The sequence below is a fragment of the Tyto alba genome, unplaced genomic scaffold (genome assembly GCF_018691265.1).
Source record: "Tyto alba isolate M040663 unplaced genomic scaffold, T.alba_DEE_v4.0 Super-Scaffold_14, whole genome shotgun sequence".
Classification (NCBI taxonomy): domain Eukaryota; kingdom Metazoa; phylum Chordata; class Aves; order Strigiformes; family Tytonidae; genus Tyto; species Tyto alba.
The window spans coordinates 12,323,315-12,349,254 of NW_024881276.1; the positions used below are offsets into that span (position 1 = coordinate 12,323,315).

A 25,940-nucleotide genomic window follows, 5' to 3' on the forward strand; every position below is an offset into this window, starting at 1 on the left:
GCTGGAGCAGCTCAGGAAGGGCTGCTGCCCATGGGGAGGACTCGCTGCAGAGAAGGTTCATGGAGGACTGTCTGCAGTGAGAGGGGAGCCCCATGGTGCAGGAGAGGAATGTGCGACATTCTCACCCACTCCCTAGAAGGAAGGAGCTGAGACCTGACTGTAAACCCCATCCCCTGCACCGCTGGGGGAGGAGGCAGAAATATTGGGAGCAGAGCTGAGCCCAGGAAGAAGGGAGGGGTGGGGGGAGGTGGTTTTGGATGTGGTGGTGCTTCTCACTGTCCAACCTTGTCTGTTAAGTGTTGTTTTTGTTAGTGTTTGAACTAAAGTGATGTTCTTTTTTTTCTTCCCCTAAGGAGTTTGTCTTTTGCCTGTGAGCATAATCTGTGAGCCACTCCTCCCTGTCCTTATCTCAATTCCTCAGCCTTTTTTGCTTTATTTTCTCCTTCCCAGCGCTGGGAGGGAAGGGGTGAGTGAGCAGCTGTGTGGTGCTTAGTTGCCCTCTGGGCTCAAGCCACGACACTTGGCCATTATCCTTCACCTGAGCTTCCCAGTTTAGGCATGGACAGCTGTACCAATTTGATTTGCAAGCTAGCAGCAGGTCTGGCTCCTGCATGGAGTCTCTGAACTTAACTGTATTGTGGAGCCTGGTTGTCTGCACAGAAGACTGAAATAAGTTCTGAACCATGTAATCAAATCCTGCATTTCACCAACTTATTTCCTATTAGTCATTGTCACCACACCTGAAGTTGCTCCAAAGTCAGTCAGGAATAATCTCCTGATTGCTAGTCCTACATTGAGTTTATTTGCTTCCCATCACCCTTTCAGAGCATCTGAATGCTCAGGGATTGCCTGAATCTCACAGGAGGTTGCCCGTATCTCACAAGACTGCTGTATGATTAGAAAATATTTTCTTTGTATTACTAACAAAGAATGTCTGCTGGGTTGCATGGCATGTAGCAAAGGTAGGAGAAATACCAGATTTTTCTGAGTCTCACTGATACACTCCTCAGTCACAAGACTGTAATTTATCTTCCTTACACACACCTTCCTTCTCTACCATGATGAGATTTTATCTATAATCTCTGTACTGAATAATAATATCAGCTGACAACTGCTTGGAATTCTTACACCAGGGGAAAAAATGAAGAACATATATAAATGGCAAAGCAAATAGTATTCTAAAAATATTTAGTCTTTGCCAGTCGGTACCAGCAATAAGAACACATGTAACTGAAAATACAAGATTTTATGCAATAATTGACATGATGTTGGCTCAATAACTTCAAATGTACATATGCATAGAGTAGCCCCTATTTTAGGCCTGATCCTCTTCCTGTTTTAAATTCTGGCTTTTGATACCTCAACAGCAAATCTATAATGGACTTTAAGCACATTGAGTTGCAAAGAATATAAGCCATTTCTTTTCTTATGCTGCTGTAAATGAAGAGTAACTTGGGTGAAGCTGCCGTGGTGCCAGCAGAGCCCAGCGAGCGGGGAAGCAACCCGGCAGTACCCCGTGAGGAGGTGCTCAGCCATCCCCGCTCCCTCCTGAATTCTGCAAGCAGGAGACAAAGCTTGAAGAGGGCTCTGGGAAGAGCATCTTGCAAGAGGCTCCATGGGGCAGAGCAGTTCCATGGGGACACGCCATCTTGTGCTCTGTCTTTATTGCGTCCCAGGTCAAGCTATCTAATCCGTGTGGGATCTCTTGTGTTCAGCTCTTCAGCTCTGCCTGCTACAAGACGAGAGGGGCAATAAATTACCTCCGTGGCACCTTGCCCTGCTTGCTGACTGCTGACCATGAACGGGCTGGTGATGTTTGTGCTAGCAGTGACATTGAGAGTCCACCTGTGGTCTGTGTTATTTCTCCAGTGCAATCTCCTGGTTGTGGCTTCAGGGGCTCTGATGGTCAGAGGCTGTCCCTGATACAGGAGGGCTTCACCAGAAAATGAGACCTTTTCCTGTGCTGCTGAGAAACAGTGCCCGATCTGAACGAACGCTGCCCAGGTCTCTCAGGTTTCTTTTCTTTGAAAGTGATATCCCGAGTACCTGTTGTGAGCTTGGAGGGTGGGAGGAGGGAAGGGAGGTTCCCACATGCTGGTGTAGTGGCTGTGCAATGGGCCCGCGGCTGGCACACCTCCGAGCTGTGCCACCCAGCCCGTCCTGCTGCCCCGGCGCTTGCTCCACCACCCCGTGCCAGGCGCAGCTGCCCACCTCTGGGCAAACCCCACCCGCCCTACCTTGCACCTTGTGAGAGAGGTTGTGAAGAGGCAGAGAGGCCAAGGTGTGGTGCTGCGGATGAGGGAGAAGCAGTTCTGGCTGCCAGGGAATACGAGCCAGCTGTGTGTTTCCCTGTCTTTGCACGGGAGGTCTGAGAGCTGGAGGCTGCTATCACGTTGCAGGCCAGGCTGCAGTTACAGCAGCTTGTGCATAACGAGCGATGCAGTGAAAGTACGGCCCTTCTCACACTGATGCTGAATGAAGAGCTTTCTCGCGTGCCGGCCACAAGCCGTACGGCACAGTGCACGTTCCTGCAGAAAATCCCTGCCACAGTACTTCCTGCAGTTGCGATGACATTGTTGTAGCTGCATTTGGTCTGGGAAAATCAGTCATAAATGGAATTTATTGTTGGTGTACCTCCACTGTCTGTGCTAACAGCAAAAGCCATAGCATATTGCAGCTGATTTGTTTGTGTTTTATATTGAGTACATGAATTAACTAGACAACAAGGTGGACCATTTGCTGTGTTAAAGTGTAACTAGGAAAATGACATAAGGGCTTACTATTTGCCTTAAAGGGAACTTATTTAGGTCAAAACTGCATACAAAGCATGAGACAGCAGTAGCAGTCCTGAAAGCTCTTTGTGGTCAATAGGTTATCTCCTAACTGAACACTTCTTGGAATTGTTTTCCAAATCCGAAGGCAAAATTTTTGAGAGGTGAATTAGCTGAAGGACATACAGGAGGAGTGAATGTGCAGTGATTTTTTTACTTAATTGTTATTTCTTTAAATGGAAAATACGCATTTTGCTTTGCATTAGTGGCTTCAGTGTAATGATTAATGTCTCTGTGCCTTTCTATGATTGTTTTTCACTTAAGAGTGTGGTTGTTAGTAACAGTTTGTTAAAAGAAACAAGTGATGGAACATTAGCTGCCTCACTGAGCACTAAGAAATTTTCTTTAATTATAATCTATGCTCTTGTAATAGCCCCTTCTGCCTGACATGCATTTCCCTCCTTGTCTATGAGAATACAGTTAACTTTCAGGATATACTGAAAGATCTATCTTTCAACTCATGTCAACTCATATCTGTGGGAAAATTCAATCACAGGTCCCTCTTTTATTTTTATTTTTATTTTTTCAGCATGTGTCTTCCAGGGTCATGTAGATCTTCCTCTGGCAGCATTTCTTGGTTCAGGCTTTCAAGTTTGCTGATGATATGACCTTTAGGAACCATTGCCCTGCAATACAGTAAGGTCGGGTGTATTCTGGTTGAAACTGGGTGTTTGGACAGTTGCTGAAAGCTTTCTGAACTTCCTAAGTCAAAGTACAGATGATAGAGGAATGACATTTTCTAATGCTTGGTTTGCCAAATGACCTTTTGCATCTACAGAATATTAAAGTACGAGGATAATCTTTCAAAACTACAACTGAAAAATATCAAATGTGGTCCTAAAATATTATTTTTTAAAATTTCATGTGAAGCCATTATTTAAAAAAAAAAAATAAACTGCCAGGGGCTTTGATGGAAATTAATGGAAATGAGGCTGTACTTTCCTGGAAAGTTACCTAAAAAGCAGTACAGTATTTTTGGCCTTGTTCTTACAAAGATGTGTGCATTGGCTTAGCCCTATGCCACTAAAGCTCATACTACATGCATAAATCTTTGTAAAAGACTCATCTAAACACAATTAGTTGTGATACCACTGTAAATTACAAAACTTTTCTGTAACTAAGAAACCATACATACCAGTAAATCAAAACATTTCAAGTATTTATTATTTGCTGGAAAAAATAATGTTAGTTACTTAAACTGGGTTGAAATGTGATTTATGAAACTATGTTTTAGATCTGTGTGTGGTCCTCCTTCCCCTCCACACAAATAATAAATACGTGGATATTTGTCAAATGTTTTATGACACCAACTGTTATTCTCTATTATGTACACAGTTGCTTACAGAAAAAACTGACATGAACTGCATCTTCCACAATCTGTTCAGAGAAGACAGTTTTCACGTACGATGCCATCTAATTTTTGAAAACAATTAATAGGCCAGAGCTAGGAAACAGCTACTATTTCTTGGATGTTTTTAATGCATTAGAAGTATTAACAAGCTGGAAAACAAGCAATCACATTTTACGGTTCATTAACCATTTCTCCTGTTTTTCTTGGAGATGGAACATCATGCAAGAAACAATGCCAAGAATAATAGGAGTATTTGCACACTGAATCAGTACATAAAACTACAAGCTTGTCAGTTATATTCCAGGCATGACTGATGCTGTGACTGGAGAACCTGCCCCGCCAGTTGCTGGTCATCAATGTCTCTTTTATTTTTCAAAGAGAGTAAATAAAAAGAATTGCTATTAGGAACAACAGGTGAAATTCACTCAAACTGATTTGGGAAAAGCTAAATTATGGTTTTCCAGACAACTATTTGTCTGTATTTATGAAGCTTCACCCCATGATGTGTGGGGTGTTTTCATTGTTAAGGGGGAGCAGCTGCCAGCCAGGTCTCATTTTGGGCCAGAGCAAGTTTAACATGATTGGAACCCTGAGATGAGTGAAATAATGTACAAATTCAAGTGAGTGGTCTTTGGCTGTACTGCTCAAATAAAAATAATTCCCAGGATCCTGAAAATGGTAAAATATTGGGACGGATTTTTTTACTGGTGATTATGTATTATATGTCATATTATACATGACAATTTATACCAATGATTTAATCCTGAAAAAAAATATGCCCATCATACATATTACTACAATTCCTACTAGCACATCTTGAGAAGTAGGTTTTTTGTTTTTTTTTTTTTATTACAACTTCGGTCTCCCTCCCACACATGATCACACAGTTGTTTTCAGGACTGCGCCTGGCTGGGTTTAGAATAAGTCATTGCATTATTATTTGGGTGGGGAGGGAAGGAGGAAATGAGGACCACACACAGATCTAAGGCATACTTTGATAAATCAGATTTCTATCCAGTTTACATTACTGACTGCTTTTTTTTCTCTTTTTTTCCCCCAGCAAACAATAAATACTTGAACTGTTTTAACTTACTGATACATAGCGTTTCTTCGTTACGGGGAAGCTTTATAACCTGTAATGACATCACAACTTCCTTGTAAACAGGAAGGTTGAATCTCTTTTCCTGTGATACTTGTGCGGCTTCTGGATGGACATCATGAAGTGCCTCTCAGTCTGAGCTAATGTACACTCACATGAGCTTTAAAGCACGCAAGGGCCGGCAGTGCCATTAATGCACAAGGCGCACTGGACTGCATAGAAAGTGGCTCTGGCACCCAGGGAGAGTTAAAGCTCCCCGTAAGTATTGGGTTCAGCAGAGTAAGCTGGTGTGGCCAGCACTGCTAGGTGCCAAAGGATGCCCGCAACTCAGAGGTGTCAGGCACCCCCTCTATGCCCCCAAGGTGTGCTCATGCCCACAGAGTGTTCAGCTCACACCTCTAAGCTCACACTTCTTCTGCAGAAATAAGAGGCATAGATTTCCCTGCCTCCTCCCTCAGTTTGTGGGGGTTCACTTCTTTAGTGTCTTGGGGACAGCACGTTGGAGATTACAATACTGGGGTGGACTGGTTTTGAACACAGCCACTGAGTCGTTTCTGATGAGTGGGATATATGAAGAGAGGAATGCAAGTTTTACAGGTCAAGGAAGAAGAGAAAATTGTCAAAAGGAAAAAAAAAAACCAACCAAACAACAACAACAAAAAAAAAAAAACAACCCAAACCAGCTGTGTTTGTTTGAAGTCAGAGGTGTGGCTGGGAAGACAGACTATTGTGTTCTGGGACAGTGGGTGTTTCCAATATCTTCCTGCCATGGTCTACCTCTGAAATACTTAGAAAAAGCAAGGCTGACACATTAACAAAGGTCAAACAGTGTCTGCTAGAGTGTTGGAGAAGGGAGTATTTGTTGTGATGAGCCATTAGCATCGCAAGTATTGAGCTGGTCAGTTATCAATGAGCATCTTCAGCCACAGGAAAATGCACAATTAGCACAAATTGTTGACAGTATTTTCCTTTGCTTGTCAGCATAGCATCTCTCTTGTTCAAGTACAGCCGTAAGACAGCTGTTCTTCCATAAGCTAGTTTGAAGATATTATTCTATTTGCATGAGAGTCATACAGTTAAATATGGCAAGTTAGGCAAAGCCCTACATCATCTCCACATGGCTGGTACCATTTTCTCTGACCTGGATCTTGTACCTGACTGAAGATACAGAAAAAGGACAGTGACATCTTAGGACTCTCCAGGTGAAGCAACTAGCAGTCGTGGGGTCATTGATCCTCTGCTCTGCAGAGCCTTCTCAAGAGGACTCACAGAATTTTCCTGAGCTACTACATGTCTTTGCCACTTTAAGTTGGGATTCAAGATTCAGTTTCTGAAAGCCTTGCCCTCCTTTGAAACAATAGGTTTTAAAATGAGAAAATACTACGACAATCTATTGTCCCTAAAGGAACAAAAGTTTCTGCATAACATGCCATCCTTAAACACAATCATCCATTATTCACCTGCCAACAACTGCAACTATCAACCCGTTCAGTGTTCCACACATGGAGAAGACAGGCACAGATCTTCATTTCAGATTAGAGCAGTTAAAGGTTTGCATGTTTTGTGTCAGTGAAATCAGGAGGCACAGATGCACGATGTAAAGAGGATAGTTTAAAAAAGATTTTTAAAAGAGGTAAAAGGTCTTGGTTAACAAGGACAGAAGTGATGAGCTAGTAAATTTTTTTTTTTTTTGGCTTTACAGACCATAAATTCAACTGATAACTATTTTAACTGAAGTAACCCTAACATAGTAAAAACACTATGTGAAATTATTACATTTGGATTTTACATTTTGCCAGAATGAATACTAAACAAGCATATGAAAATGAGTCCACGTTGACTTCCTAAGTGTTTGGCGTTTAGGAGCGTGGCTCACGTGTTGCTGACGGTCCGGGGCTGCAGGCCAACAGCGGGTAACCTGCTTTCCCCTGGGCCGGGCTGCATCCCGGCACCACGGCTGCTGTGAGGGGAACTGCTGACCCTCCTGCGGGCCGTTGGCGAGGATCGCCTTTGGGTTGATGACCTCGGTCCCAGAGACGCCCCGAAAAACTGCTGGGAGGAAAGGCTCGGGAGCCACAAGCGTGCCCTTCGCTGGGACCGACCCAGCCCTCCCCCCTGGCCTCCGAGGTGCTGCTGGGCCTGGGAGGGTGACATGTACAGCATCACTGCTGGCAGGGGAGCAATAAAGGCGAATCTTGCCTCTGCAAACAAGGGGCTCTTGGCCCTTCACGTCGGGGGAAGAAATAGAGGGAACGGGGCGAGCTGCTTCCCTGCTAAGGTGCCGCGGATGATGCGCTGGGGCTCCCGCCGCGGATCCGCCGCCCCTGGGGAGAAACCGGGGTGCCGCTGAGCACCGGGACCCCAGTCCCCAGAGCGGGGGGGGGGGGGGGGGGGGGTGGCAGGGGCACGGCAAAGGTGGGCACGGCGGGGCGTGGGCCGTGGCGAGGCGGGTCACCCAGCCGCGTGGGGTGGGGGTCGGGGGAGGGAGGGGGGGGGGGAAAGGGGGGGTTTGCCCCCTTTGCACCCGCCCGGCGGCTGCGCTGGGTCTCTCGGTGCCCGCGGGTCTGCCCTGCGGCGCGGCGAGGGCCGGTCCCACGCAGCGCCCGGAGTCCCGGGGGTGGCGGCAAGCGCAGGCGGTCGGTACTTGCAGATTAAAAGCCAACCGGCTAAAAGAGAAACAACAAAAAGGAGAAAAAAAGGCGCCAGACGAGGGCCGGGGCGAGCGAGGGGGCGCCGTGAGGCGGGGGGGGGGGGGGAGCCCCCCGCAGGACCGCCGGGGAGGTGGGGGGGGGTGGGCAGGGGCCGGTTCGCTGCGGAACCGGCGCGGCGACTGCACCGGGCGGGGGGCGGGGCCGGCACCTTCCCCGCCGCAGCGCGGCCCCGCCCCCCTCCCCCCCCCCCCCCCCGCGGCGGCGCGCGGCACCCGCTGCCCCGCCGCGCGGCTCTGGCTGCGCCGCCCCGCCATGGAGCAGGGGCCGGCGGGGGGGCCCGCCGCGGGCACCGGCACCGGCACCGGCAGCGGGGGTCTGCTCCTGCCGCTGAGCGAGAGCGAGCAGCAGCGCTACTCCGAGCTTTTCTCGCGGTGCTGCCCGCCCCCCGAGGCGGCCGCCGGGGGCAGCAGCGTGGGCGAGCTGTTCCGGGCCTCCCAGCTGCCCCCGGACACGCTGCACCAGGTGGGTCGCGGGGGGGGGGCGGTGTGGGGGGGTGTGTGCGGCGGCCGCCTCGGCCCCGGGGTTGCGGGGGGACGCGGGACGGGACGGGAGCCGCTCCCTCAGCCCTGCGGGAGAGGGGCCGGCGCTGCCTCTCGGTGGAAAGTTAGGGGCTGCGCGGCGGGCCGGTGCCCCGACGGCCCTGCCCGGCCCCCGGGGCCGGAACGAGCGGCGGCGGCTGGGGCGGGCGGCGGAGCGGCGCGGTGCCGGCGTCGGAACGCCGCTGCAGCGGGGCACGTCTCCCTCCCTCCCTCCCTCCCTCCCTCCCTCCCTCCCTCCCTCCCTCCCTCCCTCCCTCCCGGCAGCGGCGGGGGGTGGCGGTGTCCGGGGCTGCTCCGTGCCCCCCGGTGCGCTTTCGGACGAGCCGCTAATGCTGCCGGTACTCGGCGGTCGGTCGCGTTTCGCCGTCCTGCCGGAGCCGGGCAGTGCCGCCGGCCGCCCCTGCCTAGGCGGGGGGGGGGTCCCCGGGCTCGGCGGGGGCCGGGGCGGGCGGCTCACGGCGGTAACTCCCTCAGAAGGGCCCGCGAACGCCGGCGGGGCGGTTGGCGTTCGCGGGGCTGCAAAGGACGCGCGATGCGTCTGATTCTCGGCGGAACGCTGGTATTATTTTTAAAGCGGTGTTTCAGTGGGGGGGGGAAAAGAAAATAAATCTGTAGGTAAAACGATGTTGCAGTGTTTTCTGTGTTTGTTCTTGAGAGCAAATACATTTAGGTAGGCAGTCAGAGCCGTCAGGGCCGCAGGGTCCCAGAAGAGGTCCCCAGCAGAGGCTCTGAGGTAAAACCTTCCTTAGTTTTGAGCAGGAGCTCGGTCAGGGTGGGAGAAGGCTGGTGCCGTCCCGTTTCCAGCGACACGGAGGAACTGGAGTCCTGGTCTTCTCCACCTCTGGACTAGTAATTTCAGTAACGTGCTGTAGTTGCATAATAATTCTGACAATAAACTAGAGAGAAGCAGGGTGTTCTTGTTGGTTTTATTTTGTTTAGTTTACGGGAATTCTGTTCTTCAGTAGTCGTTATTTATCAAGCAGGAAAAAAGCAATGTTGAAACTGAGCTGAAGTATAGTTATACCTGGGCACCGCCTGAGGGTACGAAACTCCTCTACTGCCTGACAGCTAGCTGTCAGGTCATCTCGTAATAACTTGTATAAGTTCATATTACACAGGTGATTCTGAACGAAAATGATGATATTTCAAGGATATGTTTTCTCTCTTACTTGCGCCATTTACCGGATCTGTAAAACGAAAATGTTGCCAAGCACTGTAGTACTGCTACATTTTGAGCCACGCTGTGGCCTTGGTTTTGGAGGTGAATTGAGTGGTGAAAGTAGAGATTTTTGCATAGATCTAGCACCAGGAGTAGGTCTTTTGCAAAGAGGAAAGAGGGGTCATTTAACTTCAAATAAGAAGGCATACTTAAGAAATGTGCTAAAGCCCCATTAGTAAATTTATGTGACTTTGGTATTAGTCATGTTGTTTTCCAAAGAAGTGTGGGAGAAAACATCTTATTTTTGCTATGTAGTTCTTTATCCTATCATTTAGGTGAAATTTATTATAGTCTGTTTTGGGTGGTCATTTCGATAGTAATATGTGACTTAAGCCTGGAGATGTTGGGGGGTTTTAATGTTCTTGTTGTTTTTTACTACTTTAGATGATTTCCAAGTCTATTTATGATGTGAGGAGAATGTTATTGGGAAACAAGGCAGTAACTGGCTTCAGGAATATTCAGATAATAAGGCCTGTGGGATCTGGGGCTGTTTCTTTTCCTCCTTCCTGCCCTCCTCCTCTTCTTTATATGGCATTAATCACAGTAGCATTCTGCTCTATGGCTAGAGCACCTGTCCTCAAAACCTACCACTGTCAGGTATTCTTACTAACATTTACAGGAAGTTAAGAAAAAAAATGAATTCATGTGATGTGTTTGAAAAAATAAAGTTGGAAATGGTGCTTTGATATGGAAAACCCCACAACTTAGAGATTTTTGCTGATATTTTGGTTTTTTGTCATTCTCAAAAAATGCAATCTAATAGTTTCTGTTTAAAAACCCCTACCATTCTAACAATTATGGGAACAAGGCACAGAGGTTCATGGTATATGTTTTCTGCTAGTGCAGGGAACACCCATTTTAGGCAGAGGCAGCTCATTTGGGTTAAGGTGTTTTCTTTGAAATAATTGTTGACCATGAAAGTTCTGTTATGTGTTTTGTTTTTAATGCTTTTTAAAATCCCCATCTGTCACAATTGGTGCTTAGTATGCAGGCATCCCTACTGACCGACTGAGAAATGGTCATGCTGAGTTTTGCCATGTCAGAAATTGAGAGATTTCTATTGGAAACCAGTTCTGGATTTCTACTGTCCACAGCCCAGAAGGTACTTAACACCGTTCCCTGGCCCTTGCGTGGGCTGCAACAAGAGGCAGCTATGGTCCATTTTGTAAGCAATGTGAAATTTACAGCTTTTTATTCTCAGAGTGTTCATTGAGGAGCGGTTTTACAGATCAGTTGGCTTCCAGAACTGGCATTTAGTGCCATGGCAAAGTCTTTAACCTGTGCTATTGTCTTCAGGGCTTTGTACTTGTATAATAAATGGGATAAACCTTTGACAAAGAAGTCATCTTTCCTTATATGGTCTTTGACTGAGGTTTCTTCTTGATCAGAAGGGTGCTCACTAGCACCACAGGAAATCTCCTTCCACCTTCCCAAACTGTAATGTCAGGGTTTGCGGTCTAAACAGAAATCATGTGCGTGCATCCCGGCTGGAGTACTGCTGTCAAATGTGTCAATTCCTGTGGGAAAAGCAGTGACGCACGCTCCCAAACAGCAAACAGGCGAGGGTTTTGTTTGGCTTAAAGGTTAGTTGGCTTGATCCAGGAGGTTATTTAGATAAAAGAGGGTAGGTAACAGAGATCAGGTAGGGAATGTGAGAGCGTGTGCCAGAAGAGGAAATGCTGGAATATATGGAAAAAATCCAAGAGCAGCCGGGCCAGTAGGAGCAGATGGTGTGCCCCCAAGAGTCCCAGGTCTTGCTAAGGATGAAGTGATTGAACACAGATTCATTACACCCAGGCTCATTAAAGCCAGCTATTCTGCTGGGCGGTAAGATACAGCGGAGGTTGTACTTATTTAACTTTCCTTAAAGAAGGAATCAAAGAATGAACTCAGGAAGAGCTATTTCAGTTCTGGAAAGTTGGCTAAAGTTAGCACTAAAATTAAAAATGTCAGACACTTCACAGGACGGAGAAGGGCATGACAGGGACAGGACAGTGTGGTTTTTGCACACTGTATAATCATACGTCCCCTGTGTTCTGAAGCTCTTCAACTAGCCATACAGTGTGGTTAAAGGCAGAAACATTAAGATTTTATTTAGACTTGCACGAAGCCTGTAGCAGATCTTTCACCAGGGGCTTTTAAAGTGATTCTTTAAAATGCCTATAATCTCTTGCCTTGAAAGATCTGTGCTAGGATTATTTTTATTTTTCACAATATTTATGGCAAAGGAGGAAGGAGCAGACTAGTCACGCGCCATGCAGTTACACAGACTGTCAGAAATAGAAGAAACTCAACAGCATCAGCTGTATTTATATTTACCCATGTTGATCAGGTTGAAAATGGTGTTCCCTGTGCTTTGGCTCTTAATAAAGGGAAGAAGAACTGAATTTGTGCAAAGGAAAAAAAAAAAAACAAACCTCCTGAAAAAAAATTTTTTTTGAACTCACCGGGGCTGCAAAAATATTGCTGAAGCAGAGGAAATCCCACAGCATCCTTTGTGACACAGATCAATATCGATAACACTTCTTACGAGGAGAGGAGGCAGGCAGAGGTGTGCTAGCCACCGGGAAGAAGGGAGCGGTGACTGCACCTCGGGGCCAGTGGCCGTGAGTAGGTGACAACCACAAGGGCAAGTTGCTCTCTGGGGTTTCTGGCCTTTTCCTTGGAGGAATCGGTTTGATTCTGCTCCCTGAGTGTTTTGGGAAGTCAGTACTCCGCACTGACTGCTGTGCCACAGGCGTTGGCGATGGCTGGTTTGCCCCATCTCATTTTGGGAAGTTTGTGACCCCATTTTGAAGCTGGTCACCTGCTGTGCTCCTGGTCACAGCCTGTGCTCCTGGAGTCCGGGACCCCAAAGTGCACTCGTTATGGGTGCCGAGTACCAGTGGGTTGGTGCCCGCGTGGATTTTAGATAAAACAGTGCTTTATAGAGTCATCGCCCGCTGATCAGCAAAGGAGAGGTACCTCCTTGTGCTTGTTTTACTGTTTGTTGGTATTACTGTGGTCTCTGAAGATTTTATCATAAGGAAGTAGGGAGCAGGATTGGACTCAAGATTTACACTGAAATGCTTATCTCCTTTTATTAGTTCCTGACTGACTTGATTAATTCTCACTTGATTATCTGATGGTATCTTTAATTCCCAGTTATATAAACCTTAATCTTATTTGTGGACTTGTGCTGTCAGCACAAAGATCCAATTTTCTTAAGAAAATGCTTTCTTTCCTCTGCAGGCAAACACACTGCGTTATTCTGATCTCTGAGGATGACAAGTACTAATTGTATGATGCTGGAGCTACACAGATGCTGCATTTTTTAGCTGGGACCCTTTGTCCAGCGTTGTGTGAATAGGGAATGCAGACCAGAATCTTGCTTTTCTTCCACAGGCTTCATGAGTTAATCTGTGTTTATCGTGACTTGTCTCTATAGTTACAACTCTACAGTTTAACTGTATTTTTGTGTTCAAAAAACAGAAGTGCGAATAGATAAAAAAAGCAATTGCTAAGTTGATATTTCTTTGGAAAAAGGCCAGTAATTTTTTTTTATTCCATAAGCATAAATTAGTACCTTCGTGATAGCTGGGGTGGGATTAAGTGTGTGCCTCAGACAGACAGAAAAGAATAAGGACTGTGGCAGTTAAAATAGAAACTTTTTGAATGAGGGAAGTCTAGACTTATTGTTACTTTATAAAAGATAAAATTCACCCTGTCGTGCCCCTTGACAGAATTTGGCATTATGCTAGTGCTGGGAATGTGATTTAACTGACTGGCTAACATTAAGTCTATCAAAAAGTGAGGTTAAGTTAGAGTACACTTGGAGAAATGGCATCCTATTGACATCTTTGAGTCAGGAAGAAACAAAAGGTGTGGGGTACAACTTCATGTAAGTGGTACAGCAAGAAAAAGAAAGGAAAACTGACATTTCAGTATCAATACTTCTGGCCATAGTCGCCCAAACTGTCATTGCCTTTCTAGAGTCACAAGCAAACTTGCGTTTATGTAAGTAGGAACATGCAAAATCCAGATGTAAAAGGCAGAGTAGTAATACTCACGCAAAAAAAAAAAATCTAAATTATATGAAAGTAAAGGGTAAAACTTCACCTGAAACAATCTTGATGATATATTCCATTTAAAAAAAAGTGAGGTCCTAGTACATCTTTAAATTATTGTTTATATTTTAAAGTATTTAGTAGTCAATACTTAAAAGATTAGTAGTTTTGTGTGCCTCAACATTGAGATATACAGGACAAGATTGGTAGCAGCTGTTCCTTCCCGAGTGCATTTCAAATCGCTGTAAAACCAGAGACTCCTAGACCTGCTTGTCACAGACATTCAGTGGGATGGTCAGAATTAGCCTGGTCAAGGCCTGCAGGCTTCAGTAATGAACCCTCATTACAGCCAAGTATGTATTAATTAGTTTAGTTTCTGATAAAATAGTGCTTTGCTGTGCCAGTGATTTAAAATAATTGAACAAGAGGGATGGAGGAAAAAGATCCACTGGGATGAAAATGAGTAACTTAATGAGAGATTGCTGCAGTATGAAGCAGTGATGATAAAGAATGGTGTGGGGATTTTTTTATGTGTTTTTCTTTGGTGTTTTGTTTTGTGGGGTTTTTTTGAGTCAGTGGTTTTGTCATGGTACTTATGTAAGTGCAGTGTGTTCACCAAGCAGTTGCATTTAACCTCTTCTGCTTGTGCACGTATGTATGTGCAGCAATATGGTGTCAGTATTGTGATGTTTATGTACACATTGGTTGATGTCTACAATCTTTTTTGCAAAGGACACGTAATACACAGAATTCATCTACTTCAGTGGGGGAATCTAGTGCAGACACCCCCTGCAAAAAAGCATTGGTATAAACTTTGAAAACATGAATTTAGCTGAGCTGAAAAACTTAGCCAAGATAGATTCATGGAAGATGGAGCAAGCATTTATGTGACAAGGAATCAGCGTAAATAGCCTATTTAAATTTAAAATATTATGAATTGAGAGATACGTTTGATACAATATTTGTAAAGCAAGATTCTTTGATGTATTAACATCTAAACATACCAACAGTATGGTAAAATAAAACATTAATGAGCAATATGTGCTAGTTCAACTTCTGAAGACAGTTGAACAGCTGAGTTAGTGGATAATTAACTAGAGAAGGTTGCTGGAGTAGAAAACCAACTGTAGACAAATAGTAATCCCCTCTTCCTGAACAGAGGGAATATATTCTTTTTTCAGTGTATCGAGGAGCATTATTTGGTGACCACTGCATAAAATTGAGAACTCTGTTGCGAAGTTGTTGTTTTCTTTTTTTTCCCTTCAGTTTAGATATGATGATGAGGTGGAAGGATGTGGGGGGACGAGATCCATTCATTCTGTCATCTGGTAGGACACAGTGACCAGAAATAATCAGCTACATCACTAACTGCAAATTATACTTAGTTTATTTACCAAAGTGTTTAAAAGACAAAACAAGTTTTTATAAACTTCTTAATGTTTGTATACATAAGAAATGTGTAGTTTTCATTTTTCTAGCAGTTGAAGATGGTTGGTGTATTTTTAAATGAATTCCAGTTTTCATCTAAATTTAACTTTGCAAGTGTTACATGTACTTGCACAAGTAGATGTATTTCTCATTAAAGATAACAGAGCAAATTTCTTACAAAATAAAAATTAAGTTGTATATTAAGCTACATGGTTGCTTAAATACGTTTTAAAATGCTACTTGTTAGTAAAAAGAGAAATGTTACCATATTTAAAAAAAAAGGAATCTTGATTTAATGATGACAAACTGATGAGCCAGATTTTCAGCTAGAAAAATAACTAGATCCAATACAAACTAAAAATGAAATTAGGGGTCTTATTTCTTTGGACTTAAATTATGTTTTAATTAACTTATTTCTCCTGTGAATCTGCCTTGTGAACATGAAGGTGCTTCGTGCTGCTCGTTGTTCCAGACGGGGGGGGAAGGTTTGGAGGGGAGTGTGGAGGAAGCCGCCTGTGACAAGTGTCCCGGCAGCAGGCTGTCACGCCGTGCAGAGCGCGCCTGTGGTGCGCGGTGGGCTCTCTCCAGGAGGCACCGTGCCCGCTTAAAACTACCCCACGGTTCCACACTGCCTGCTAAATCCTCGCTGGCACCTGGATGAGTCATTCGGTGGCCTTCCTAATGAGCATAAATTACCGAGCAGAGTTACAGGAGTGCCCCACTTACAGCAGCACGATTAGCAAAAAAAAAAAAAAAAAAACAAACCAAAAAAAAAAAAAAAAAAACAAAAAACAAACCCAAAAAAAGGTTTTTGAGAAACTTTAGGTGACCTGACTACCAAAGCACATCTTCAGCGTTCTTATGTTTCTTTATTTTTGACCTGTGGGGTTTTTTTTCTGCCATCAACAGTCTTCCTCCGTCCAAAAAAGCTGCAAATGGTTCTAGTATCATACCTGTACATCTGCGTGGTCCTGTAATCCGAACATGCGCTTCAGTTGGTCCTTGTCTTTGACAGGAGGTGGTGGGGAGCTACTCCTTTGAGCAGGGCCATACGTGAAACTGGTTTCAGACCTCGTGATTCCCACTGGTGTGGTGGCACTGAAAATTTAGTGTTGGCTAATGGGAAACGCTCGGCTGAGCTTGAATTTAAGCTGTCTGAACATGGCCTGTGGTGTTTGCTCACTCACTACAGTGTGAGTCATGAGGCTGAATTCTACTTGCACAGCAAACATCTGTAGAGTAACTGTATTGTTGTTATTACTGTTAAAAATATAAAGTATTTTTTGGCGTGAGCCTTTCAAATCCCATTTTTTTTTTTTTTTTTTTTTTAATCCTTTCTTCTTAAAGTCTCTCCTTCCACACCAAGAAACATTAGATCAGCTTTGGCATAGGTAACATTTCACATTTCATGCATTATTTACTTCTGGCATAATTTACGCAATGATGTCCTATGGAAGCCAAGATGATGGTCTTTCAGAATGAAACAATGTGTCTAATCGTTTGCAAAACAGGATGACTGCTATGGGCTAAGAGATACAGTCAGAATTATTTTGTTACCAACAGTAACAGCAGTGGAGTGGTAAAAGGTGAAGTACTTGGAGGTTTCAAGTGCTAAAAATAAATGCGGAGGGAGGCAAAATGAACTCGTAGTGTGATTTCTGTATTCTTTTTTTCTTTCCGTCCTCTGAATAATTGCTGCCTTTATAAGAACATCTTTATGTTTTGATAGCCATAGTCTGCTTTTACTTTACTATGTACATGTAGAAAGGCAAATACAAGTGGTGATATAAAATGTGCTATAAAATGCCAGCGTACTGTGCATGGACACTGGAGATGATGTCATCTTTGACTGTTTGATGTTGCTGCTTTGAAGTCCTTTGCTCTTTAGCTGAATTGAGGACCAACGCTTGGTCTAGATGCAAACAAGTAGGTTCTCACTGGCTGAATGGTGCATTTCAATACATAAGGTGCAAGTGTGTTGGGCGAAATTGTGATAATTTTAGGTCTTTGTTTAGTGATGTGGAAGAGGAAAAATTTAAGCTGCTTTTCCAAGGGATGTATTGATTCAGACTAGAGGTAGAGGAGTTATAAGATAAATGAAGGGCAGGACGTAACTTCTACACATACCATATGCAGTGGAGTTAGCTATGATGGTACACCTTCAGCTAAGACTCCTGACAACTCTTCAGTCTTATAACAGTAATCCATGACTCTCAACTTAGAGAAGGATTTTAGTTTGTGATATTGACTAAGATAACTGTACAGCTGTAGAAAAGAACATTTTAGGTGTTTGCTGCACTGTCTTTAACAGTACCTTCTGTAGTTGTAAGTGCTAGAGAAACGAACTGGGGAAACATGCCAAATGTGATAAAATAGGATGGGTACAGGGAGCATCATGTTTTTTTGGGGGGTAGCCAGTCCAGAAAATCACATTACAGTAACTACTGAAGAAAGAAACTAGTGTTAGAAAAAAACGATTTTGATGAAATGGGAGATGAGTCTGTAAGAGATTTCTGTTTGTGGCAAAAATGCATCTTATGTCACAGAGTCTCAGTTTTTTCTGTATTAGTAGAGTTTCATTTTGTCTTCAAAACCCAGAATTACGTTTTTATGGGAAATGCCAGAATTTCTTCTGATCTTCTAGGGCAAGGTTAACTATGAGAAAAGTTTTCAGGAGAAGTTCCTCTGGAAATGTTTAAAAACCTGTAATTTATTGAAGTAAATCAAAACACTTTGTTTTGAACTGCTTAGATGTTAAAACAGTGTAACATTTTAAATACGTAAATTTGGAGAAGGAGGTTGTTCGTATACATCATCCCTTGTTCCTTTCTGTTCATTAGACTAATTCTGCTGTTGCACATAGCAGGGATGGTGGCCAGGCAGCTTGTTCAGAAGGGAGACTGTGGTGCCTCAAATGTCATCTGCTGGGGAACTGCAAGGGTGTGAAACGTCAAAACTACAGCTTCCGTGAGACACTACAGTACCCTTGTATTAAGGCAACCTGGAACAAAATGCTGCATTTCCTGGCAGAAACTTGAAAGGCTCTTCAGAATCTGATTTTTTTTTTTTTTTTTTTGTTTTGTTTTGTTTTGTTTCTCCCCAGAAGAAACTCAGGATTTTGCAGTAGTTTGTCAAGGTTTCTGTGTGTGGTGGTTGTCATTTCTTGGATACTAACTCCTATGATTTTTAGCAACTTGAAGTACTTTCTGCCACTGCTTTCAGAATGAGGACTGGGAGACACCAAGTGTCAGATCTGCCATGCAGAGTTGTCCATAATTGGTTCTCATTCTGAGAAGTGAGAAGCAACTGTTTAAATCTCTGAAGAATGAGGTTTTTCTATCATTTTTGGAAGTTGTGGAAGACCTAGTTAATTGTCTGCTAGAAATGTTCTTCTATTTAGCTATGTGGACATGTCCCATATGTTCTGGCTGTCTGTTCTCTCTGTGAACTCTGAATTCAGTATTAATGATGAAAAGGGGTCCTGAAAATTTTCCTTTGGACCCAAAATACAGTAATTCCCTTCTTAAACAGAGTAAGAGGAAGAACCTGAATACAAGGCTATTCCAAAGTGATAGTGCATTTCTGTAGGTCAGTGTGGGCTGAATTCTGGGTTACGGGTTGGGCTCCTTTCCAGGTTGGGTAACTGTGACGTTCCTCCCTCCCAGCAGATTTTTGTGCTTCTGGTACTCACGTGGGATCCCTTATGGTTCTGGTACGAAGCATAAAGAACAGATAGATAGTCTAAAACTAGTTTCCCATTATAAGAATGTAAGACAAGTGGAGACCTTACCTGAGGATGAGGGATCTGGGAGGCAGAAGTGGGACAGCGGTGAATCTCATTACAAACAGTGGTTCTGAGAGAGATTAGAGAAGCAGCTTGAAAGAGTCAGCTGGGTGGCCAGTGTGTATATTAGGGGATATCTGGTTTAGGAGAAGATCAGAAGGCAGAAATAAATCCCAGTTATGTTGTTAACTGCTGTTCTCTGTTGTTGAGCAATAAAAGGAAGGAACCAGGAAGCTGCTTGTTTCTGGTTTTTATAAGATGCTTTAGATACCATGGAGATGAGTGGGTTATAAATATAAATGTCTGCTGCAGATAGAAGGTGAAACAGGCTAGAACCTGGTAACCTTGAAAAAGAGATAGCGTAAGGTTTAAAATTGTGCTGATGTTTGAAGCTTCCTACAGAGTCCTTGAGTAGTCTCATGCAAAGTCTGTCAATAGCAAAAAAGCACCAAACCACCCCAAAACAAGTAACACATCCCCCCCACATACACCCTTTCCCTCCCTCCTTCCCACCACCACCACCACCACCCCCCCCCCAAGAAAAAAAAATAGCCAAAATCTTACCCATTTTGTAGGTTGAGTTTCTCATGAGGTGCCACAAAAGTTAGAAATGATGAGAGCCTCAGCTTTCTGTTTCCTACACCTGGTGTGTGACGGAAGAGTAGTACTGTAACAAGTAGTATGCTTGGGGGCTTTTTGCACTTGTAACCTACTGCTACACTTGCTTAACAGTGGACTTTTTTAAAAACAGCAGTAAATTATTACTCTGGAGATATAGTATGCTTATAAAATAATACAGCTGTGAAGTCCTGCCTGTCAAAACATGTTTTGATTGTTGTGAGAGGAAGGAACCAGGATGGGGAGCCTGGGGGTGAGGATGTTACAGCACTTGGTACCTCACAGTGTGACAGGTCCTGGGTTCACTGGCCAGAGTAAATATTGTTTCAGGACAAGAAAGAGCAGCACTGATGTTGGCAGGAAAATAATTCTTAACATTATTTACATCGGGTTATCAGTTCCTTACCTAATCTAAATCAGGACTGTCCTTGATGAGAATGTTCTCCAAAGGAATATTTCTCCTTAGGAAATATTCATTAGCTGGTTTGAGACTGCGTTATGTACATGCATATATTTGATTGCAGGAGAAATATGCAAGATGTAAAGCTTTAAGTCTAGGAAGGCACTTTGTTTTAGTATAACTGCTGAATTTAAGCCCTGTAACAAAATAGGGCAAAATATGAGTGTGTGATATTTCAGTGAAGAGAAAGAAGAGCAATGTGTCAAGAACTGTAGATGTGAAATGCATTTAAAGAAGTGGATGAGTAGTGCTATATAGTTTTCTGTATTCCTGATTGCCTTCCATATGGAGCATTCTGGTAATACACAGTGCTTTAAATAGATAGTTGCAGGACTGTCCTGTGCTCAAATTGTCATTTGCCCAGAACAGCATTTCTACACTTTCTACAGCACTATCTAGTTGAGTAGCATGGTTTTTATGTGACTCTACAGAGCACAGAGAAGAACTTAGTTTGTTTGGGGCAGTGAAATTATTTGGGCCAACTCTAAATACTTGAAATTTTGCTTTGCTTCCTGGTGGCTATTGCAAGACAACATGTCTTGCAAGCAACATTGTACACCGATTTTCATTTGTAAAAGAGCATTAAGCCATTTCAAAACCAGTTCACCATTGCTGTAGGATGGCCAGGGCTATAGTTTTGTAATGAAAGAGCGTACTAGAGTTGTGCAGTTCCAAGGAAAGCCAGGTTTGAATCATAAACTAATACACGTTATCTGAGTGAATGGCTTCCCAAACCTAACACTTGAAGAATTTTAGCCTACAGTGACTTTTCCATGCCCTGAAATGTGAAATATAAAATGTTTTTTTTCCTTTGCTGCTGATGTTTCTGTTCTGTTAGAAGTTTGCTTGTCCATGCTGTTAATACCTTGTTATGATATGTTTTGTTATCTGTTGAGTTAGCCTTTTCTTGTAGGCTGTCTGGGGGAACTGCTGCAAGCGTAATGCTAGAAGTACTCATCTGCAATTGGGATGCTCAGCTTACCCCTCCATGGCAGCACTAGCTCATTTATTACCAACGTTGCAAACAGGACATGAAAGCTAGTTATGTCCTTGTGTGAACACTCAATTGTCTCATTAACCCTTCAGTGGTCAAATGATTGAAGACACAGTGGAGTTTCTGACTGTGTAAGGTACCCTATGGGGAAGGCATCCTTCCTCTGGTTCTCCATTAGGGGCTTGATAAATGTGTCACCCTACTCTTTATGCAACGTGAAGTTTCATCTCCTGCTGGGAATGACCTACCAACAAATGGTGTTTTTGTTGCCATTAGCTGGCTAGCCACAGGCTTATATTCCTGAAAGGTCTTGCCATTTCCTACGTAACTGTGTGATTTCAGCTCAAAAATGCAGACAAAAATGAGATGATCTCCTTTATTACTGCTTATTCCACTTCATCTTTCTTAACGTAATCTAAAATTTGCCAATTTCCCATGTCATGGGCTAGTGTTTTTTCAGCCTGGTTTTTGAAAGAAGTGAGGCTTGTGCAATTATGCTGTTAATTCAGCCCAGTAATAACTTCTGAATCTGTTAACTATTTCAACAAAACTTCAGGAAGATTGAGAAACTTTGAAGAGTTCCTAAGAGTTATGTGAAGAACTTAAGTTATGTGGTAAAAGAAAACCCTCTTAATTTTCTTGCTGAGAGAAAGGTCCCAAAGTGAACTCAGCCCATGTTACACATTAAAGAATCTGTAAAGGAATGTCACCTCAAGATAAGGGTCCAGAGAAAATTGGAATTTGTCAGTTCTGCTGCTCATAGGCAGCTTCTTAGACCTGATGTAGGCTGCCCAGGAAAGTGGTTGAGTCACCGTCCCTGAAGGTATTTAAAAGATGTGTAGATGTGGTGCTTAGGAACATGGTGTGCTGGTGCACTTGGCAGTGCTAGGTTAACAGTTGGACTTGATCTTAAGGGTCTTGTCCAACCTAAACGATTCCGTGGTTCTCAGTAGTCGTGTGACCATGAGATAGAAGGTGGCTGTAGAATAGCATTTTAAAAGTTACCATGATAGTGAGTGGAGAGGAAGGGGAAGGCAAGTCTCTCTGTATCTGCTCACTGTCACTATTTTTGTTCTCCTCTTTGCCTGCCCCCATCTCTTCCCACGCCGGCTCCACCTGCACTGCTCTTTGTTCCCCTTGTTTCCAGCTGGCAACTTCCACCAGTCAAGAGAGCTGCTGGTTCAGCACTTCTCTGCATCTGCCAGGAAATAAATAAATAGTGGGAAGAGGAACGGAAGGGATGTGCTCTTGCTCTTTTTGTCAGCTTTACTTAGGGCTTTTTCTGCAAGACATACAATTAAAAAAAAATGTACTACTGTGAGAAAATTTCCTTGAAACTAGAGCTGAATCCTACCGCCTCCTTGGTTTCCTTAGTTTTGTGACATTAAGAAGAATGCAGGTACTTTGATGTTGATGTGTTGGAGATGGATTCTCATATATACCACTATTAAATATGCTATTGCCACCGAGAGGCTTAATGTAGTCCCCTAAGGGCTTGCCAGGCACTGTGTTTTGTTTGCATGCGCCCCTTGCTCATGCAGTGCTTTGCAAGGTGTTCCACACCTGCGTACCTGCAGGGAACTGCAGCCCAAACTCAGGGCTTTGGGAGCTGTTTGCCTCTCTGTCCTATGAATTTATTCTAACTCCCTGGGATGCTGAAGATGATGTGCCGCCACTATTTTTTTGCTTCTTTTGTGCCAGTACTTTCTCCTAGTGTTTCCAGCCTTTATGGCTGCCATCTGCCTGGGAGCTAGAGAGAACATCTCTTCTTTTTTTTTTTTTTTTTTAATTGTACTTAGACTTGGGTTCCCTATCACCCCAAGTGATGCCTCATTTTATGTTGGGGATTCAGATGAACAGGTGGATTATATGGCCACAACAATCAGGTGAGCCCTATACATATAATGGTGCAATTAATAGCTTCTTCTAAATTAAATACCCAACTGCATTGCTATTTGTTCACTTCTCAGTTGTTTGTGAAAGGAGGCATTAATTTCTTCAGTCATGTTTAACAAGTCTAGATCATTTAGCAGTGGTTTCCCTTCAGGAAGTTTCACTGCTTGTGGCACAGGAGCTGCCTGCGTTGCGCTGGCGTGCAGGAGAGGCTGCCTGCCTGATTCTCCTTTACAGTGAGGTTATGTCTTAACACAAAATACTTCTCTTGCAGTGGATATATCTCTTTAATTATATCCATATCTATTCCATTCTTAATTGAGGATTGTGTCACTTTTTGAAAGTATTTACAAGCTTTTGTTTGTGCATATTTATTTTTATAAGATTCAGTGGTTTTTCATTATGAGTAAAAATGAGTAGTAGACTTTCCTGAATTTCTTCCTGTGTCTCTGCTCTCTGTTACTTTCTCAACTTGGAAGCAAAATTTGCCTATTTTCCAACTTTCATTACAGAAATGTTTGCAGGGAAATACTTGTACAAAAACTGCACAACTGTTTCCAGTGGAATGTAAAAATAATAAACACCACCATTCACCTCATTGCAGAAGCGTTTCTGCTGACACTAAATCTTGGAAAAAATTATGTAACAATATCTAATGATCCAAACTTCCCTTGACTCATGTACCTTTTGACTTTGTAAATGTTTTTGAGGTCTTAAGCTACACAAAATGTTTGTGACATGGTTTGTTTGAAAGATGATTTGGTATCCAAAATAGGTTCACAGGATGTGAAATCATGTATGCTTGTGTTTACCCAGTTTGCCCAGTCTAGAGAGAACTTCATTCATGTCCTGAAAACACCAGGGTTGAACTTCTGCTGAGAATCAGGACACAAGCAATGGGCCATACACACCTTCATCCCTGTAGCCCTGGTCAGCCAGGTCTGAACACTCCTCTGCTCTTTGCTTTGTTACTGACTGCTACTTTCAGATGAAGAAACCAGTGGGGAGGAGCACCAGTCTGAAGTGATCGTGGATCCCTTTAATATACGAAAGGAAGAGGGTTTGCTCATCAGTAAGAGAAACTGCAGAGTGAGACAGGACTTTGTCATTTTTACTTTTCAAGGTGTGACAGGGAATAAAAGAAAGGATAACCAACAAAAATAACTATGAAGCTTTTATAGATGTTAGGAGCCACTAAAAATTAATGACGTTTCTGTATTTTTTTTCATGGAACAGCAACTGGATGTGGTCTCGTCTTACAGTACTTAGGACTCTTGTCTGAAGAGTCTCCCCTGAGGTGCTGTCCCTCCTTCTCCTGGCCTTGCACACTGTTTTTTTTCATAGGAAAAAGGCAAGGGGCAGCATGAGCACTGCGTCGCACTTTTCATGGGCCAGTGGTAGTATAAACATCAACTGGTTCAGAAACAACAGAGAAGGGTCTGAGCTTTGTCAGCGGTACCGGTAAGGCCCGTGAAAATCAGAGGCTGGGAAATGCATTTCTCTGACACCTCTGCCCTTCTTTCTAACCAAATGGACAGCAAAGCTAATGAGCTATGAAAAGTATTGTGGAGAGGGTTTGGTGCGGTGTGATCACATCAGCCTTATATTTGTAGGAGACTGGATTATCTACAGGCATGGAAAGGGCCTTTGACCATCCCTTCACATCCTCTCCTGTCCACAGCAAAATACCATTTCTGTGTTATTCTTGAGCAATTTGTTAATCCCTGGTGATAACTCTAACTTTTATAGGCAGTGTACTCTACTGCTGCCTTATCTTTAGATTTAAGAATCTTGGTTTTAAGCCTTATGTTGTTTATGGTCTGTTGACAGAGGATACGAAGACAGATCATTCCTCTCCCTTCTCAAGCCAATTGTTATTGTGCCTTCTTTTAGTTTAATGTTGCAAGCTGTCATTTATGCATTTGGATGTTTCTGCAGTGAGTCTTGGGAAAATGAAAGTAGAGAAAATTTTTCTTCAAGAATCTTAAGGTAGCATTTGCTAGTAAGATAGATAACAATACAAATGGTCACATCAGACGTAAGAATAAAAGCCGTATGGGTGTGAATCTTTAGAGAAGGGGGAATTTCTCTGTGGCTTTCCTTTGGGCTCTGAGCAGGGACTCCCTTGCACCTGAGGCACACCAGTATGTTTTCAAAGGCCCCTGGGGAACTGTGGTGCCAGGAGAGGTTCCCGCTATGGACAGGGTTGTGCCACCCAGCCACGGGTCTGCTGTGTGCCCGGACAGTGTCGCTGGCCACAACCCTGAAGGCAGCCAAAATGCACCCACTGACTGCAGGAACTTTACTGTCCATCACGGAATTGTGTCCGGGGCTATCTGCCCCAAGACCATCCCCTCACACCAGCAGGCTAATCGGTAAAGAACCCATGAAGTTTTTTATGTTCTTAAAAACATCTTAGTTCCCAACAAGGCAGGCTTGAAGTTACAGTTCCTACAACTGTGTTGAAATGATGGATTGTATTGCATGGTGTGTTTGCCAGTGTTTTTTTTCTTTTCTTAAATTCTAGTTTAAAAAACATGATTCCTACTGCTAGTGGCTTCTTGTGGTCACGTATGCTTTTTGCCCCTGAAACCAGCCTTGGTTGGGGACCAGAAAAGAATGCCTGTTATCAGAGACCAGTTTTCAAAGGGCCCTCTTGGGAATATTGGCACCCCTCTGTAAAAAAACAAGCAAACAAAAAAACAAACAAAAAACCCCAACGCTCCCCACCCTCCCCTCCCCCCCCCCCAAAAAAAAAAACCAAACCAAACCAAAAACAACAAAAAAACCACAAAAAAACCCCAAACAAACAACAAAAAAACCCTAACAAACCCAAAACCTAGCCCTTCTCTAAGTGAATGAATTCACAGTAAAAGCGTTAGGTTGGAAATAGTTTTTTATTCATTCCTTGAAAAACAAACCATATATGAAGCTCATGGGGACAAGATGAGTTGGATGGTTGCCATT

At 43.7% G+C, this 25,940-nt stretch overlaps 1 protein-coding gene across 7 annotated transcripts in view; it reads left to right on the forward strand.

The window, feature by feature from the left end:
* The first annotated feature begins 8,200 nt into the window (after positions 1-8,200).
* REPS2 (RALBP1 associated Eps domain containing 2) overlaps positions 8,201-25,940 on the forward strand; it is a 102,368-nt gene continuing 84,628 nt past the window's right edge. For all 7 annotated transcript variants that reach the window (XR_006164934.1, XR_006164935.1, XR_006164936.1 and 4 more), the window contains exon 1: positions 8,201-8,454. Coding sequence is in view for 4 of the 7 variants with exons in the window: in XM_042788645.1 (XP_042644579.1) it covers positions 8,245-8,454 (210 nt within the window). In the remaining 3 variants the exon portion in view is untranslated. The remainder of the gene's footprint in view (positions 8,455-25,940) is intronic.